This window comes from Aptenodytes forsteri, unplaced genomic scaffold (genome assembly GCF_000699145.1).
Source record: "Aptenodytes forsteri isolate BGI_AS27 unplaced genomic scaffold, ASM69914v1 Scaffold374, whole genome shotgun sequence".
In the NCBI taxonomy this organism is placed as follows: domain Eukaryota; kingdom Metazoa; phylum Chordata; class Aves; order Sphenisciformes; family Spheniscidae; genus Aptenodytes; species Aptenodytes forsteri.
The window spans coordinates 429,231-445,299 of record NW_008795678.1 but is presented as its reverse complement, the minus strand read 5'-3'; the positions used below and the strand labels follow the sequence as shown (position 1 = coordinate 445,299).

The 16,069-nt window shown below is 40.2% G+C and overlaps 1 protein-coding gene across 1 annotated transcript in view; it reads left to right on the top strand.

Moving 5' to 3' along the window:
* The window catches only part of PREX1 (phosphatidylinositol-3,4,5-trisphosphate dependent Rac exchange factor 1), a gene marked incomplete at its 5' end in the record, with an annotated part of 112,475 nt that overhangs the window by 20,830 nt on the left and 75,576 nt on the right, over positions 1–16,069 (top strand). The window contains 1 exon segment of the mRNA XM_019472963.1: positions 11,402–11,563. Within this exon segment, the coding sequence (XP_019328508.1) occupies positions 11,402–11,563 (162 nt within the window).

Sequence of the window (16,069 nt, the reverse complement as noted above, 5' to 3'; positions counted from 1 at the left end):
TGCTCGCTGGTGGGGTGGGGTGAGGAGCAGAAAAGGCCTTGACTGTGTGTAAGCACTGCTCAGCAATAAGAAAAACATCCCTGTGTTGTCAACACTGTTTCCAGCACAAATCCAAAACACAGCCCCATACTAGCTACTGTGAAGAAAATTAACTCTGTCCCAGCCAAAACCAGCTCAAAGGTTTTTCACAGGTACAAGCTGGTTAGCTCAATACTGCTCTATTGTCCCATTTAAAATTGTTTGTTTCATGTGATAAATGTTTAAATTATTTCTTTCTATCCAATTGGAGCTTTCAGAGCTGAAGTTTTGAAATATGGCTTTCCTACAGGTGGAATCATTCTGTTGCCTATGCAGCTGTGCACAAACTCATCTTACAGCAGACATTTGTGCACCGTTCCTTATGGACCTAGCTACTGGGATTTATGTGTATACAGCCAGTTTATCAGTCCAGTCAATCTATCCATGACTCCACTTACAGTTTGAACAAACAAAAGCACACGCAATTTAGGCAGATAGCAGGAGAAGCTAGTGTGTGAGACGGCTACAAACGTTTCTTCCACAGTATTAATAATAGTTAAGCCAGGGCAAGGATGCCTAGATCAGGAAAGGATGTAAATGGCTCCAGCTCTGATTTATCTTCGGAGAGGACTGGTTGTGTAGAGATAATTGAAAACCTGATGATGCCTCAGTTTAAGTCCACTGTGAGAATTTGGTGTCTATTCAGTCTGTGGATCTGCATGATAACTGTGAGCAACACTGATGTGCACAGAAAGGGAATTCCTATGGCATCTGATATGGTAAACAGACCAGGGGATGTGGGGATGTTAAAATGTGCATTCCTGACCAAGTATTTTGATAGTGTTTATGTTTTCTTGTTTTCACTCTGTGGTGTGTTGTATGATTGCTATCTAGCTGTGTGTTCAAGACTGAAAATCAGAGATTGTTTTGCTTCCTTACAGAGATTCCTTTTCTATTTTCCAAGAAACTTCAACCAGAGGAAATAGTGGCTGGGTTCTTACTTTTGAACTGATCTCTATATTTGTGCTGTTACTAAAAGGTGAAGTGTTAATCTCCTGCAGATTTCTTTTCATGGTTACCCTTTGTATGAAGGGAGTCATTAATGGGTACAGAGCCTGAAGACCAGATTCCTTCATCTATTTATTCCATGCTGGAAACATCTTAATCCAGCCAGAGTGGTCAATATCTGGTGTATCCTTGCTATGCTTATCTAAAAGTGATCTTTAACCAGTTTTATCCCAGTATTTTCCAAACTTTTTGGATGAAAAGATCACTGTGTTAGCACTCTGTATTTCTCATATTTTGCTCTGTGTCCTTGATAAGCTTGAAGTAGCTCTGAAGTCAGTGTGGTTTCATGTATCGGATCTGACCACTCAATATGTGGACCACCAGTCATCTCTGGAGCACAGTTTGGGGATCCCAGCTCTAAGCCATGTGCATGGCTGTCTTAGGGAACTCCCTACATTTCTTCTGTACCTCAGTACCTCTTCTCTTTCTTTTTAGTATGACTTGGTTGCTGAATCACCCATTGCTAATCAGACTTGCTTAATTTCTAAGCTTTTTGGAAAACATGATTATGAGTGGTAGATTTCTATCAGTTTGGATAATCTGTAGACTCTATCTACTGACAGAAGCTTGACTTGCAAATTAAAATCTCTGTTCTGTTTCAAAAGCTCTTCAAAATATTAAAATGGCAGAACCTGCCAATACTACAAAATTTTCCTGAAATCTCAGGGCTTTTACTCAAATGCCATGACGATGCTGGCTACAGAAACACACCTAAAAGAAATGCACATCTTTGATTACAAAGTAGTAGCGTCATCACATTTTGGTATTCTTCAGCTTAAATTTTCCCATTCCTCTGTACCATCCTAGGGCAGGTCTTTTGGAAAGTATGGGGTTCTGTATCAGGGATTGGAAGAGCTATGAATGGACTGGTTTATCTTGCTTTTCTTTAAGAATTTGTTTTGCAAGGGGGTGGTAAACAAAAGATTAGAACAAAACAAGTATTTCTAAACCATAATTCAAACCTTTTCAAGTTCAATGGCAACTGAAGTAATTGTGCTCTGGGGATCAAATATTGGCCTGTGGAAAATAAACTGGTGGTTTCCACTTTCTCACACGTGCACAGTTGTATATGTCAAAAGGCCTGCTGGCACAAACCTCCCTTCTTTGAAAGCCAAAACCAAGACCAGCAAGGCTAAGACTGAAACAGTGTTTCTTGCCTTCAAGTCACAGTGGGGTAGAATAAAGATAAATTTGTTCTCTGATGTCAACACTGTGCCTGCCTTCTGGGATGAGGACTCTGGTGTTTGGCTCTGGTGTGGTTCACCCAGACCTATGCGTACTTGTCGAGCAAATAGCCATGAAGGGAGCGAAGGGGGAGCTGTGACGAGGCATCTCCTGATGCTGCATTCCATTTTTCTATGGATTTCTTTTTGTGTACAGGCTGGTATAAATCACCCACTGTTCACTACTTGAAATTTCCTGGACAGGAAATAAAAGTTTTAAGAAAAAGCTGAGGGGAGTTTTGTTTCGGTTAGGAAACAAATCTGCCTCAGTTAGTGAGATTATGCCATTACTAGGGGTTGTTCAGCTCAGAAAACGTCTGTGATCATTAGAAAATGTAGTTGATGCTGGTTCTCAAAGGTAGTGAATTCATAGCAGATAAGTTGTATCCCATTCAAGACTTGTATGATACTTGCTAGGACAAAATTACCAGAGTGGACACAAATGTTTCAGACATGAGAACAGCTAAGGGCGGGCTGATTCTGTTAGTGCTGACCAGGAAAATGCAACTCTCCAAGCAAGCAAAAAAAAAGGTAGATTTAAAAATAACACAACCCTCAAATTAAGTATTTGCTCTCCCTTTGCTACTGAACTGCAGTTATTGCTCCTGAAATAGCTGTTTTGTATTCATGGGGATTGGATCTTATTTTATCTAATTCCCAGGGCAAACAGATACTATTGTATTCCAGCTGATTAGAAAAGTCATAGACCAGAGCTATCCTACTTTCCTCTTTTACTTTGTTTTTAGCAAGAGTTTGTGAACATCCAGATTTTCTGATAACTTTGAAAAGACCTTATTACAGCATAAGTATTTAGTATAGCTAAGTAGTTAGGTTTGATAAAGATAGTATGAACGCAGTAATTCAGACTTGTCTGTGTTTGAAAGTCAACCTAAATAGTAGGGTAAGGGTAAGGCACATGTTTAAAATACTATAACTATTTTTTATATAATACCATACATGAGTATTTTTCTTCAGAAAATAGCATCTAGCATGGAGTTAATTTGGGTTACTTAATTAGGAATAATATGCTGGAATATCTCCAAGTGCAGATACACCTTAAGCGTATATTACCAAGAATTTCCAATATAAATTATGGCATTCTGCAATTGGTGATCTTATGTTTTCTCATCCTCTGATGAAACTATTTGTTTTTTTGAACTGACAAATGATGGAAACAGAACAATGATTCAAATAATGGTGATTGATAAATTTAAATTTTATTTGTAGTTTCCATTTTTTGTGAACCAAACATTGCAGCTTTGGAGTGGCTGACTGTAAACAGGTTTTTTTGGTTGGGTTTTTGTTTGGAAGTCTGTCTAATTTGCAAGCCTTATATATGTTTTGAAGGGTGAGACTCAAACCTAGCCATGGTGTTTCATAATCTCTGTGCAAATAGAGCAATAATGATATCAATGTTTTTGTCACTAATACAGTTTTTGTCTGCCTCAGACAGCATGCAAGAAAAATAGCACAGTATTTGTTGGTCAGTAGATTAGTTTTATCCCCAGTGCAAAACCTTCCTAATGTGACTTCCACTTCTTTTTCTTGCTGTTAAAGTTCAGCAAATGATTTGACGTCTGTTTGGGGATGTAGGAGTTCTGAATATTTGTTGGCGATGACCTTCATTATAAAATTTCCTTAAAAGTGAGAAAGGGGCTTTGGACCAGGCTCGAACGAAACAAAACTGTGCTTGCTGTGATGGGCATTATGCTTTGGTAAGAAGAAAAGAAGCAAAGGCAAACAGATGCACAGACCTTGAGAGCATATACTGTGTGAGTGACTTAAAACTCCAGTGCGTGTATGTACACTGGAAAGCTTGCCAAATAAGTATTTCTAACAGAATGTTTTAGGTTAAGGCAGCTCTGTCTCACCAATAATAGTTGCATGACTCTGTATTAATTAGTGTGAACTATACTACTTAAGAGTAGAAGCAGCTGTTGTGTAAACCAATCTCTGAACAAAAATAGCCTTTCTCTGAACAAAAATAGCCTTTTTCCCTTAATAAAGAGCATTTATGTCAGCAAGAAGAAAACCCTGGGGAGTGGTGATCATGAGTTAATCACACCATTGGGGGTGGGGATTAGGAGCAGTCCTTTCTGCCTCCTTCCTCCCAACACACAAGAATGTGCAGCACATGATAGCCACACCCCTACAGGCTCCTGATAGCCCACTGCATGTCACAGAGGTTGTTTCTTGTTTGATGCCTATTCTCTTAAGGAATTGCTTAGACTCCAGCCAGAAATGCACATTCCACCTCTGATCCTTTAAAAAATATCTCATAATGTACACAGTTCCATGGACGATTTAGGGCAGTAATTATGTATTGCTTCATGTGGTGGAAGACTCATTGGTCCTAGGAGGGAAAGAAAGACCTGGATGCAAAAAGCTGAGTGACCAGATTCAGAATCCTCTTGAAAGGGAGAACCCAACAGTGGGGAACACGCAGGCCTTAATAAATGCAGTGCCTGGACTTTGAAAGGGAAAGATGGGAAGCCAGTGGTGTGGATACAGAACAGGATGAAGAAAGGTTAACTCACTGTCTCCCCTCTTCTCCCTCTCCATTATTCTTAGAGCTGGTTAAGGAACAGAACCTTCTAATTTGCCATAATTGAATATATTTAATCTTTGGGAGTTTGTTTTTTTGTCTTTTTTTTTTTTCTTCCTTTTTTTCCCTCAAGAAAAGTGGTGCTGCTTTTAGATTCATGACATTGCCTGGTTGAAATCCAACTCTATGTAACACAACATTAAGATTTATATATACACTCTACAGAGTTGTAAGGAACACTGCCAATTTATAAATTGTCTTCCACTTGAATATAATCAGTTTTACTGATTTATCATTGCTTGTCTAGTCTTCACCCTGTAGAAACACTGACATAAATTAGAAATTTTAAAAATATACAGAATAAAAAAACCTGCTTGGCAGGTACACAGATAGAGCCTGGTATAACATTTATTTTCTGGTTAGTTTAAGTGGAAAATAAATTTTAATACAAGCAAATATTAAAAACTGTAAAATACAAATGTAAAACTCCTGTATACGTTTATATTCACAGTAAGTTGTTTTTTTTAAAAAAAAAACACATTTTGAAGCTGAACTGTTTATTAACACAACTTTTTGAACTGATAAGCAAAGAAATATGTTGTCTTTGTTATCTCTGTAATCCTGAGACGTTCAGTAAGTAACCAACGGATGTATCTCTGAAACCGTATTTTATGCATGCACTGGTTTGTAGTGCAAAGCGAGCCAGCCTGGCGAGCAATGATTTGCACCAGTCAATGCACAATGTTAACATTCATTGCGCAAAATCCATGGTAAGTCATGTCTGAGTGTCCTCAAGAGTATAAAGATAGGAGGAAGGAATTTTTAAAATATAGACACTTGTAAATTTCAGCTGCAAAACATGTGTTCAGTTGTCAGTTTTAAGTACACAAACAATCATTTTTGTGTGGCAAGGGAGGACATGGGGAAGGATGACAGAGACTTTTTTTAAAAAAGATCAGTTAAGCAGAATAACATCCTTTTTTCTAGGAAATATTAAAATTGTGTTTACCTTTAAAAAACCCTCTAGTTTCCTCTGCCTGCCTGCATTGTTCGCTCGTCATCCCTCCTGCCACCTCTTTGCATCTTCCTGTGTAATGTTCTTTTTGCTGAGTTCTCTCCTCATAGGTTTTTTTGTTTGTTTGGTCGTTTTTTGGGGGATTAAGCACAATTAGTGAATAGACAAATGTATGAGCAGCTGATATGTCTTACTTATGTGATTTAGTTCTTATATTTAGATTCTATCATGTTTAGAACTCTTTTAGACTTAAGCTATTTAAAGCTGCATCTGAGATTGAAATACTTAAGTTGGAAATCCTTTTACTCCATTGCATAATCAAAAACTGGCATTTCTGAGTAGATCGGATGTAGATGTGCTATCCTTCCTTTCCGTATGCTGTTCAGGAGGACACTACAGCTGGCTGTAGATGTCTTGGAGTGCTCTGTTACTCCCTTTGTAAAATGAGTTGTGTTCTGTGTGTAGGTGTTATATGAGTGGCACCACCTCAATCTTTGCAGCTATGAGAGAGGAGTGAAATAAAAGGAAAATTCTGTGCCCAGAGGACGCGGTTCCCATTTCTGTCTTAGTTCTTTAAAGAACAGAGATTTTTTTTTTTTCCCCAGCTTATGTTACAGGATACCTTTGCAACTTTCCCCTCTCCCCCCAAAAAAAAGAAGAGAGAAAAGTCAGAGGATAATGGTGAAGATGATAGAGGCTGTGAAAAATACCAGCTTTTCTGTTCTCCACTGCTGGTTAGTCTGAAGGATTAACAAGTCTGTAGCTAGAAAGTAGATGTGTTTTATGAATTAGTTTAAGAAACTCTTTGCAAGGAATAGTTTTCTGTGAGTGGCAGCAACCTCATTTCCTGGCCCTGTTAGTGCACAAGTTGCAATACATAAGATAGTAATTCCAGACAACAATATATATGAGCTTTATGGAGGACAAGACAGTCATACCCAAGGTTTGCCATCTGGTCAGTCTCTCAGCTGCCTTTCAAAATGTTGTCAAATGCTCTCAGAGTTTACACATCATAAATCTGTCACTAAAATAAATAAGCACCCAGAGCTCACTGACTGTATTTCAGAAGTGCTGGGCTCTGCTCTTTTCGGGAATGGCAGTGTCAGAGCAGCATGGCTCTTCCTCAGATGGCTTAAACTAGGCAGTGGTGGGACAAGTTCTCTGTCTATGCTGCTGAGGCAACTGACTGCCACAACCAGCACCCGCCCTGCCTTTTCCAGCCTCCTCTCTTGCTCCTTGGGCAGAACTGCAGGCAGCTAGCAGGAGTGGGGAAGATGCAGTGTTTATTGCAGCGGAGGCCTGCTGTGAATGAAGAGTTCTTTCTCTGTGTCTTGGTGATATTTCAGAAAGGGATGTTTAGACAGTGCTAGTGTATACATATCTGTTTCCAAAGCAGTGTGAGTGACACTTGAGCTGCAGAACTTATACTGATTTTTTTAATGAGAGTCATGTAGCAAAAATTCTGCACTCTGTTTTGGAAGCATGGGGCAGAGGCTAGTTTCACCAAGGTGCAACACCTCTCTCCTGCCTTTTCTTTTTGAACACTTACTTTCCTTGGCCTTATCTTCAGCAAAAGTGGGGTAAAAACTTCCATAGGGAATTTCATTTGTGATATCAACTGACATTTGTAGCAGCCAGCCTCTTTTTCCTGTGCATGTGTTACTCACTCTGTAAATCATCCAAGAATTTAAGATCATTAACTCCTCTCTCTTAATGGGATTCCCAGCTGTCAGCATATTACCCATCTCCTCTGTCACCCATCTGACAAAAGCCATTGTCGATTTCCATTTACAATTTTCTGAAAAGAGAAATTGTAGCTACAAGTAAATTCTCAAAATACCAAATGTATGCAAAGAACTGAATAGGTATATATTTCATTGGACAAATATCCAACATTCCTGTCCATTCATTTGGGCTTTTCTGTCTCCAGGATCTGTCTATGTGAGAATGAGAGCACCTCCCATTGCCATATTTTGATTCTCATGAGACCTATCTCTTGCATTACTTAAAGGATTCTCAGTGGCCAAGCAGTTTATTCTCAAGTTGCAGATTTCACTTTAAAAGATTCTGCAAACCGAGAAGTTAATAAATAAATAATTAAAATACTTTGCACGTCTGTAACACTGGGTCTCAAGATAGTTTACTAGGGCTAGTGAATTAAGTCTTGTTCCAACCAGCGTGAGGAAGCAGAGAGGAAGCACTGAGAGGGTCTGTGCAAAGGCAGAAACAAATCTGTACTACTTTTAACTCTAGCTTCCTCCTTTCAAATATGCCTTCCAGTTCTGCTGGTATCCGAGCACCTCACAGTCTAATTATTTATTCTACAGTTATTCCTGCTAGTAGAAAAGTACAGCTAGGAATGCACAAACCTTTCACATGCTAATGGTGACTTCTGTCTAAAGAATGCTGTAGAGCAGATCTATGAATCAACACTAGGACAGAGAAAGTTCCTTGATTTAGCAGCTCAGAGTGTCTGGATTAACAAAATGGTTGGATTAGCAGCTATTATAGTTACTATAAGTGAATGCAAGCTTCAGCAGAACTTGAACTTCAGCCCACATCCTTCCACTCTCTGACAGGCCATGTAACTTGAGCCTAAAAGTACCAGTTAATTTGATCTAGAGGTTGTGTGTGGACATAAGTCAGTTTAGGACCAGTGTTCATATTACAGCTTGTATGACCAATTCAGGCAAGGCAAGCCCCAGTAATACTCAGGATTATACCAGAAATCAGAGTATGTCAGTGGGCCAAGCAAGACAGCACGGCACAAAGATCTTTAAATTAATGCCAATATGGCAAAATTTTGTGTGGTGAAGAGACACTTGCTTAGGTTAACATGCTGATGTAGAGAAGCAAAAGACAAATCAAACCACAGATTAAGCCCAGTTGGAGCCCCTGACAGGCATTTGGGGATTGCAGTCACTTATTTTGGATGAACAACAACTGTAACGGGCTGTCTTTGCCCTTAGCTGTGGGAACTATGGATTGAAACAATTTAGCTATGTTCAGACCACAGTGCTGTGGAGGCTCTCTGGCTATATTCAAACTCATTCTTGTGTCTTGTGCAAAATGATGCAATTCAGCAGCAGTTTGCCATTTAGACACAGGACTTTAAAACAACCAAAGAACATGTTGAGGCAAAACAGAACATAGTGAGAAAGTTAAATATTCCAGGCAATCTAAAAATGTGGGTCTTAAACACCATATTATGTATCAAGATGAAATTACCAGCCTTAGTTAAGGTTTCTTTAATGTATTTTTATCCAATTGTGGCTGACTATAAAATACCGTTGGTCTAAAAAATGATTAATTGTGAGTTGACAGTGGTTACCCCTTTTGCCAAACTGGTTAATATTGTCAGGTCCCAAGTTTTCCCACTGCTGTTTTTCAGTGGGCAGTGTTTAACTGGGCTGTTGTACATTGAATCAAGTGAAGCAGAGTCTCTTAGGAACTCCTTCAGAGCAGACACGTTGTTCATCTCTATGTTAATCTCTCCAGTCAAAACATGTGCCCCAACCTCTTAAATGTAATCTGGGGAAGAGTCCCTGCTAAACTCCTGCTGCTCTCTTGACCTCTCTCTTTCCCACTCCAGCACTTTTTCCCCCTTTGCCTTTTGGGAAGCCCTCTCCACTTGCCATGGGCCTGTCTTGGAGGTTAAAACACTGAACCGAGTGCCAGGAAGTCTTGGTTCTGCAAATGACTTGCAGAACTCTTGCAAGTAACTTGCCATTACTCTTCTGTAAATGAATTTCTTCCTTCATAAAATTATTATTATACTTCCTGACACATAAAAACATGGGACAGCTGTGGCTAGTGCATTTCCCTGCGATTTCTGGACACACAGACTCATCACACACAGAGCTATAGGTGCTTATCTACATGTAGTGGGTTGATCTTGGCTGGCTGCTGATTGCCCGCCCAGCCACTCTCTCACTCTTACTATTTGACAGGGTGGGGGAGAAAAGAAGATGAAAAAATGCTTGTGGATCAAGATAAAGACAGGGGGATCACTTACTAATTACCATCACAGGCAAAACAGATTCGACTTGATTTATTGCCAATTAAAATATATTTGGATGGTGAGAAACAAAAACACCTTCCCCCCAGCTCCCACTGTTTTCCCCAGGTTTAACTTCACTCTTGCATTCCCAACCCCTCTACTTTCCCCCAGCCCTGAGTGGTGCAGGGGTGTGGGGAATGGGGGATTGCAGTCAGTATGTAACACTTCCTCTCTGCTGCTCCTTCATCCACACACTTTTCTCTGCTCCCGTGTGAACTCTCCTGGGGCTGCTGTTCTTCAGGATAAACCTGGTCCTGCGTGGGTCCTTTATGGGCTGCAGTTCCTGTCCGGAGAACCTGCTCCTGCACGGGCTCTCCACCTGCCACAGTTCCTTCAGAGAATATCCACCTGCTGCGGCGTGGGATCCTCCACAGGCTGTAGTGTGGGTATCTGCTCTGTCATGGTCCTCTCCATGGGCTGCAGGGAGATACCTGCTCCAGCCTGGTCTCTCCAGGGGCTGCAGGGAAATCTCTGCTCCGGCACCTGGAGCACCTCCTCCCCGCCTTCCTCTCAGGCCTTGGTGTGCATAGGGCTGCTTCTCACATGTTTTTCTTTCTGCCCTGCTGCATTTTGCCCTTTCTTAAATGCATTTTCACAGAGGCACCACCGGGCTCAGCCAGGTCCTGCTGCGGGTCTCTTGCGGAGGCGGCTGGAACCGACACGGGGCAGCCCCTCACCTCTCCTCACAGAGGCCCCTGCAGCCTCACCTGCCAGCGCCTGAGTACAGACACCCGAGGTGTCCCTCTTTGGTCAGTGGAAAGAGAGAGGCTTCTCATGAGGGCAGTTCCACTCTTAGGTAAATCTGATTTGCACTTTGGTTGCATTTTTCTGCTGGTTATAGATCTAAACAACCTAGGTCCCAAAGCTTCGTGTGGGTTGGGATTAATCTACACCTGATCGTTTCTGTAAGTACTGTGGATGGGGTATACAGCCTAGCGTTATTCCTGTAAGGCCATAGTTCATGGAAAACCCCACTTCCATAGCTCTAGTAGTTCCTGATAAGACCTGCTACGGGCAGAATTTTTATCTGATCAAAGGGGCCTGATCCAGCATCACTGAAATACTGGATGCACATCACTGGGGCTGGTATAGCATCTAGACTATGGCTAGATCAACAGTTTATCGCATGTCTTTGAAGTGGACAGTGTGTTTTTTATGCAATCTTTTAATTTATTTGGCCTTGGTTCACACTAGAAGCAAGCATATGTGACACAGGAAAACGTATTTGGCTTGAGCTCTCTTAATTTGGCATATTTAACATGAGTGATTACCTCATTTATTTAGCAGCATTCATATAAAATGGCAACCTTGCACAGATGCAGAACAGAGAACAACATCTACAGTAACATGCCCACAACTTCTCTTTAATTTTGCAGTGGTTCTGGCATTTTCCTGTGGGATTGCACATTAATGCTTGTGCCTTTCCATGAGCCCCTTCTAAGTTTACATTGCATGTTTTCTTTTTTTTTAAGGAATTGGCTAAGAGGACTCCCTCTAAGCATCCTGATCACCCAGCTGTCCAGAACGCATTGCAGGCAATGAAGACAGTCTGCACAAATATCAACGAGACCAAGAGACAGATGGAGAAACTGGAAGCCCTTGAACAGTTGCAGTCCCACATTGAAGGATGGGAGGTATGATGTAGGACTAGCAAGCTCCCTGGAGGCAGTTCGCTACACAGTTTAAAGGGCTGAAGTTTAGTGGCTCATGCTGTGTACAGCGATTTTTGTTTCTTATGTGATGTGTAAATGCTCTTGAAGGTGTGGGTGGCATCACTCTGACGAGATTAGAATTTAGTGTTTATTTTGGGTGTGCAGGCTACTGCTAAATTGTAGCAGAACAAATGTATTATGAAAGAAAGAAAGGTGTTAGAGCTAGAATGGACTGAAATTTCAAATGGGCAGATCTCATCTGAAAGACAAATAGGTCTAGAAGATGAAATCAGGACTGGTCTAAATAACAGAAGTTTCTCTTTCCATTCCTACAAGCCTTTAGTTTTTCCGGGAGCTTTGAAAGTTAGCTCACTTAGCTTCATACAGATCTGCTGTATAAAAGATAAAGCTTAGATTAGCAAGCATTAGATTAAAAAGCATCTGGTATATTTGTGTTTGTTCCAGTTAAGTTACTCATGGATGTGTTTCTAGTGATGTGTTTATCAGTAGGTGGATCTGTGTAGGTAGAAGCATTTACTATGGAAGGGAGAAAAATAAGAGAGGGAGAAAACTAGAATGTGAAGCTTGGGGGAAGAGGAAATCTGAAAAAATTCAGTAGAATTTCAGTAGAAATCCCAGTAGAAATACTGGGAAGTCAGGATGGTGTGCAAAGGGTTGGCAGCTTACCTTGTGATGACTTTAGTTGAGTTCCTTGAATCGGTGGAGTTGGAAGCCTCTGGGAGGTGCACCATAGGGAGTCAGTGGTGTTAAATGGTGTCATGGAGAGAATGGCGTCGGCGTTTAGTGAGACTGACATTTAAAATGTCAAGGCTGATCATTGCCAGCTGAGGACATTTTGTTAGAGGTCATGTAAACTTCCTCATGTTCAGAGTCTTGGGTGCTCTCCATGACTTTCTTTTGGGTTGTTTTTTATCTTTCGTGTATGTTTTAAACCTTGCTCATTTTTTCCCTGAAGGATGTTTTTGGCATTCAGCTAAAGATGTGAGAACAACCCAGATATCCAGCTGTGTATTTTTTGGATAGCAAGCTCAGCAAACAAAGTCATATAATGTTCTATATAGCAAGACATCTAGAAACAGTTAAAACCATTTCAGGTTCAATGCAACTCATGGGTCATCTAGGCAAGAGGCATGGTTTGAACTCTAGAGGCTGAAGCATGATTATTGAAGTGTCCATGATGCCATAAATGAAGTGGTATCCAAACTTACTGCTTTTTTTTTTTAGGGTTTAACTTATCTACAGCAACATTCTGGGGATGAAAACCCTTTCAGATTTGTTTATATACACTGTTTTGTAACAAAGTCACCTAGGTCACTCAGCTGAAAATTTCAAAAAGGAAGAAGTGTTTTTACCTCCCAGTAAGCTGTGGAACATTTCTAAATTATTCTAGTGGCATATTAAAAGGAGGAAAACTAGCTTTATATATCACAGATACATGCCAATGCTCAACATGATGGCATTTTTTTCTTCTGTACATACAAAGATGTTTGAAATTGATTGACAGTTTCCTATCTTGGGTTTCCACCGTGCTAGGGGTCTTGTAAATTATGACTCAAGAGCAAAGTGCTATGTTTGTAAATAAGTGGGTTTAGTTCTTTCAGATGTATTTCACAGTTTATTCCTAATGAAAAGGGCTCCTAACTTCTATCTGTGGAAAGCTGCAATTGCTGAATTAAATACATTTTTAGCTTAACAATGCAGTGATATAAGCCACAGAGCTGGCTGTAGGAGGAAGTCTATAAGGCAAATTTACGCCTATTTTTAGTTTATCTGATGGCAATCTCTCCTATGAAATAGAAAATTTCCCTTTTCCATCAGCATGGATGTGAATTCTGAAACACTGGTGCCCTGTATATGTGGTTATATACCATACATGCTAATTCGACAAGGCCTACAGCTTTCAACTGTTTTAATCCAAGGCATCTAAATTGTCAAAAAGAAGTGAAGATCAGCTTACTTATGACCAAGTATTTTACAATTTAAGGGATGTAGCCTGAATCTGGGGAGCGTGCAAGCAGCCCAAAGTGAAGTTTGGCATTAATTTGTTCACGTAATTTGGAACAGGCTCCACTTTATCTAATGTTTCTGTTTAACCAAACCAGCAGTTTCACTGGTTTCTATGACTTTGCACTTCCTTCCAACTGTCCCAATGGATCATCCGTGGTCTGATCTTCATCCTATTGCCATCAGTGCCACCCTCAATATTTCCAACATGAAGAACAACGTAACATCATTTTGCTTCTGCAGTGTCTCTTCTTCTTGCTCTTGAGAGTCATCTGTAACTTCACTAAGAGCAGTAGTTCGTTTTAAAAGCGTTTTCCTCAGTTCAACATTTTTTCTTCAACATCTCCACCCACCAACCTGCGTCTCCCTCTCTAATGCAACTATCATACACTGAGCATATACTGGCATCATCCTGTCAGTCTCTTTCTGAGACAGGTTATAATGAGGGGATATGTTAAAGTAGGCCAAGTCTGGGAAGCCGCTGAAGGCCTGCAGCTTAATCAGAGGTTTGTTCATCAAAATGAACTCTGCTCAGATTCATTCTTTTGGAATGCACAGAATCCTTGTAGATGTATGTTATGGATTAGTCTCAGGCAGGTCAATTTGATTCTGGTTAATCCTTCTGGGAAACAAAGATTAGTTTAAAAAAAGGGGAAAGAAAAGTAGAGGATGCATGAGAAAACCAACTTTTGTATACAATGTTTTTGTTTGCTTAGTGAAGAACAAGTTAATATGCTGTTTCTATTAATTCTATATTGATTTTTCTATGGGGAGAGCTCCTCCTCATGAGTCTTTGAATTATTTTTACTGAACAATTTTTTCAATTGTTCAGTCTGTCAGTTCTGACAGTTCAGTCAAATTCTCCCAGCCTGAAACACATAGGGAAGCAAAACCCCCATCACAGAACAGCATGAGTTGTAAGATATGTGTTGGTGCTTAGGCAGATCAATCATTTTATAATTGGCTGTAATTTGCAATTCCACTAGCTATGATGTTTTCTTTTTCTTCTCCCCGCCTCCCCCCTGCAGCTTAGTCCCACTTAGAAAGGTGAGAAATCCTGTGTTGTCTCTGAAAACATCAAATAAATCTTCTCTGTTTCTTACTATTGAAAAACCTCTCAAATCGGTATAAATGGGAAGTAGCTAGGTCAACAGCAAACAGGAAATGCATCAACAGTGTTTAAATACCATCATGATGGGTCTGATGGAAAAATAAAGATTCTTAGATTTTAGGGTGAGAAGCAACTGTTACAATCATTTGCTTTCACTTCCTGCACAAAATAGGGGAGATAATTTTACCTAGTGATTCCTGTGTCGGTAAAAAAATAACTCCGATTACTGATGTCACTGTGCTCATTGCTTTTGCTGTCTTCGGATACCTTTTGGAAAATTAAGGTGCTCTGAAGCCTTGATTTCTCCATGGGCAAACCACATGAGGAGCATGCTTTTGTGTTGTACAGTCAGTTGGTTTCTGTTCCTATTTGTGTATGTGCTAGTAGGCCGTTGGGGTCATAATTCTGAGATACAGTGATTTCTCCTGAAGATAGTAACAGGTCATTTTCAAAATAACAAGTGCTCATTTCTGGATATGTATTAACTCCTTCTATGGAATGATTAAGAAAATAAAAACATATCAGGACAGCAGATGGAACCATTGCATCTAGCTAGTTCCTGCATCATTCTATCCAGAATGTATAGAAACACATATGTGGAACACACAAATTGGTGCTGCATACTTGGCAGCCTTTAAAGAATAGCTGCTTCATTGTTAACTAAAAGCAAGACATGGACAGCACAGCTGGCAAGGTTTGATTTAGAAAATAGTGTAATCAGAGCTTCATTCACACCTTTAGAGTAACTGCATTGCATTTAGAAAGTGATTTCCCCCGAATAGCTTCATGGCAGCAGATTGTACCTTCCTGAAAAAAAAAAACCCAAACAAAAAACAGCCAATCACTCATGCAATGTCTAAAATCATTCAAACAAATCCTTCTGGGGTGACTTTCTAGATGGAGCTGGATTTCATGGCTGTGCACAGAGATGTCTTCAGTTTCTTTAAGTGGGATGAATTGTGTTTTACAAAATTTTTCTATTATTTGTGAATATAGGGTTAACAGACCTTTGGAATTGAGCAGTTTTGTTGATAATGAATGTCTTGCAATCCAAAGTCAGTTCTCTTTTCCAGTAAGACTCAAGGCAGTGGGTCATATAATCTAATTTACTTCCTTATCTGCATGCTGACCATGGAAGGAAGTTACTGTTACCCTAGATTGTTCTTCCTTCCAACTCAGAGAGTAATGGAAGACAACTTCCTGACACAGCTGGTAAGTGAGCCTACCAGGGGAGGTGCCTTGCTCGACCTGCTCTTTACTAACAGAGAAGGACTGGTGGGAGATGTGGTGGTCGGAGGCCGTCTTGGGCTTAGTGACCATGAAATGGTAGAATTCTCAATTCTTGGTGAAGT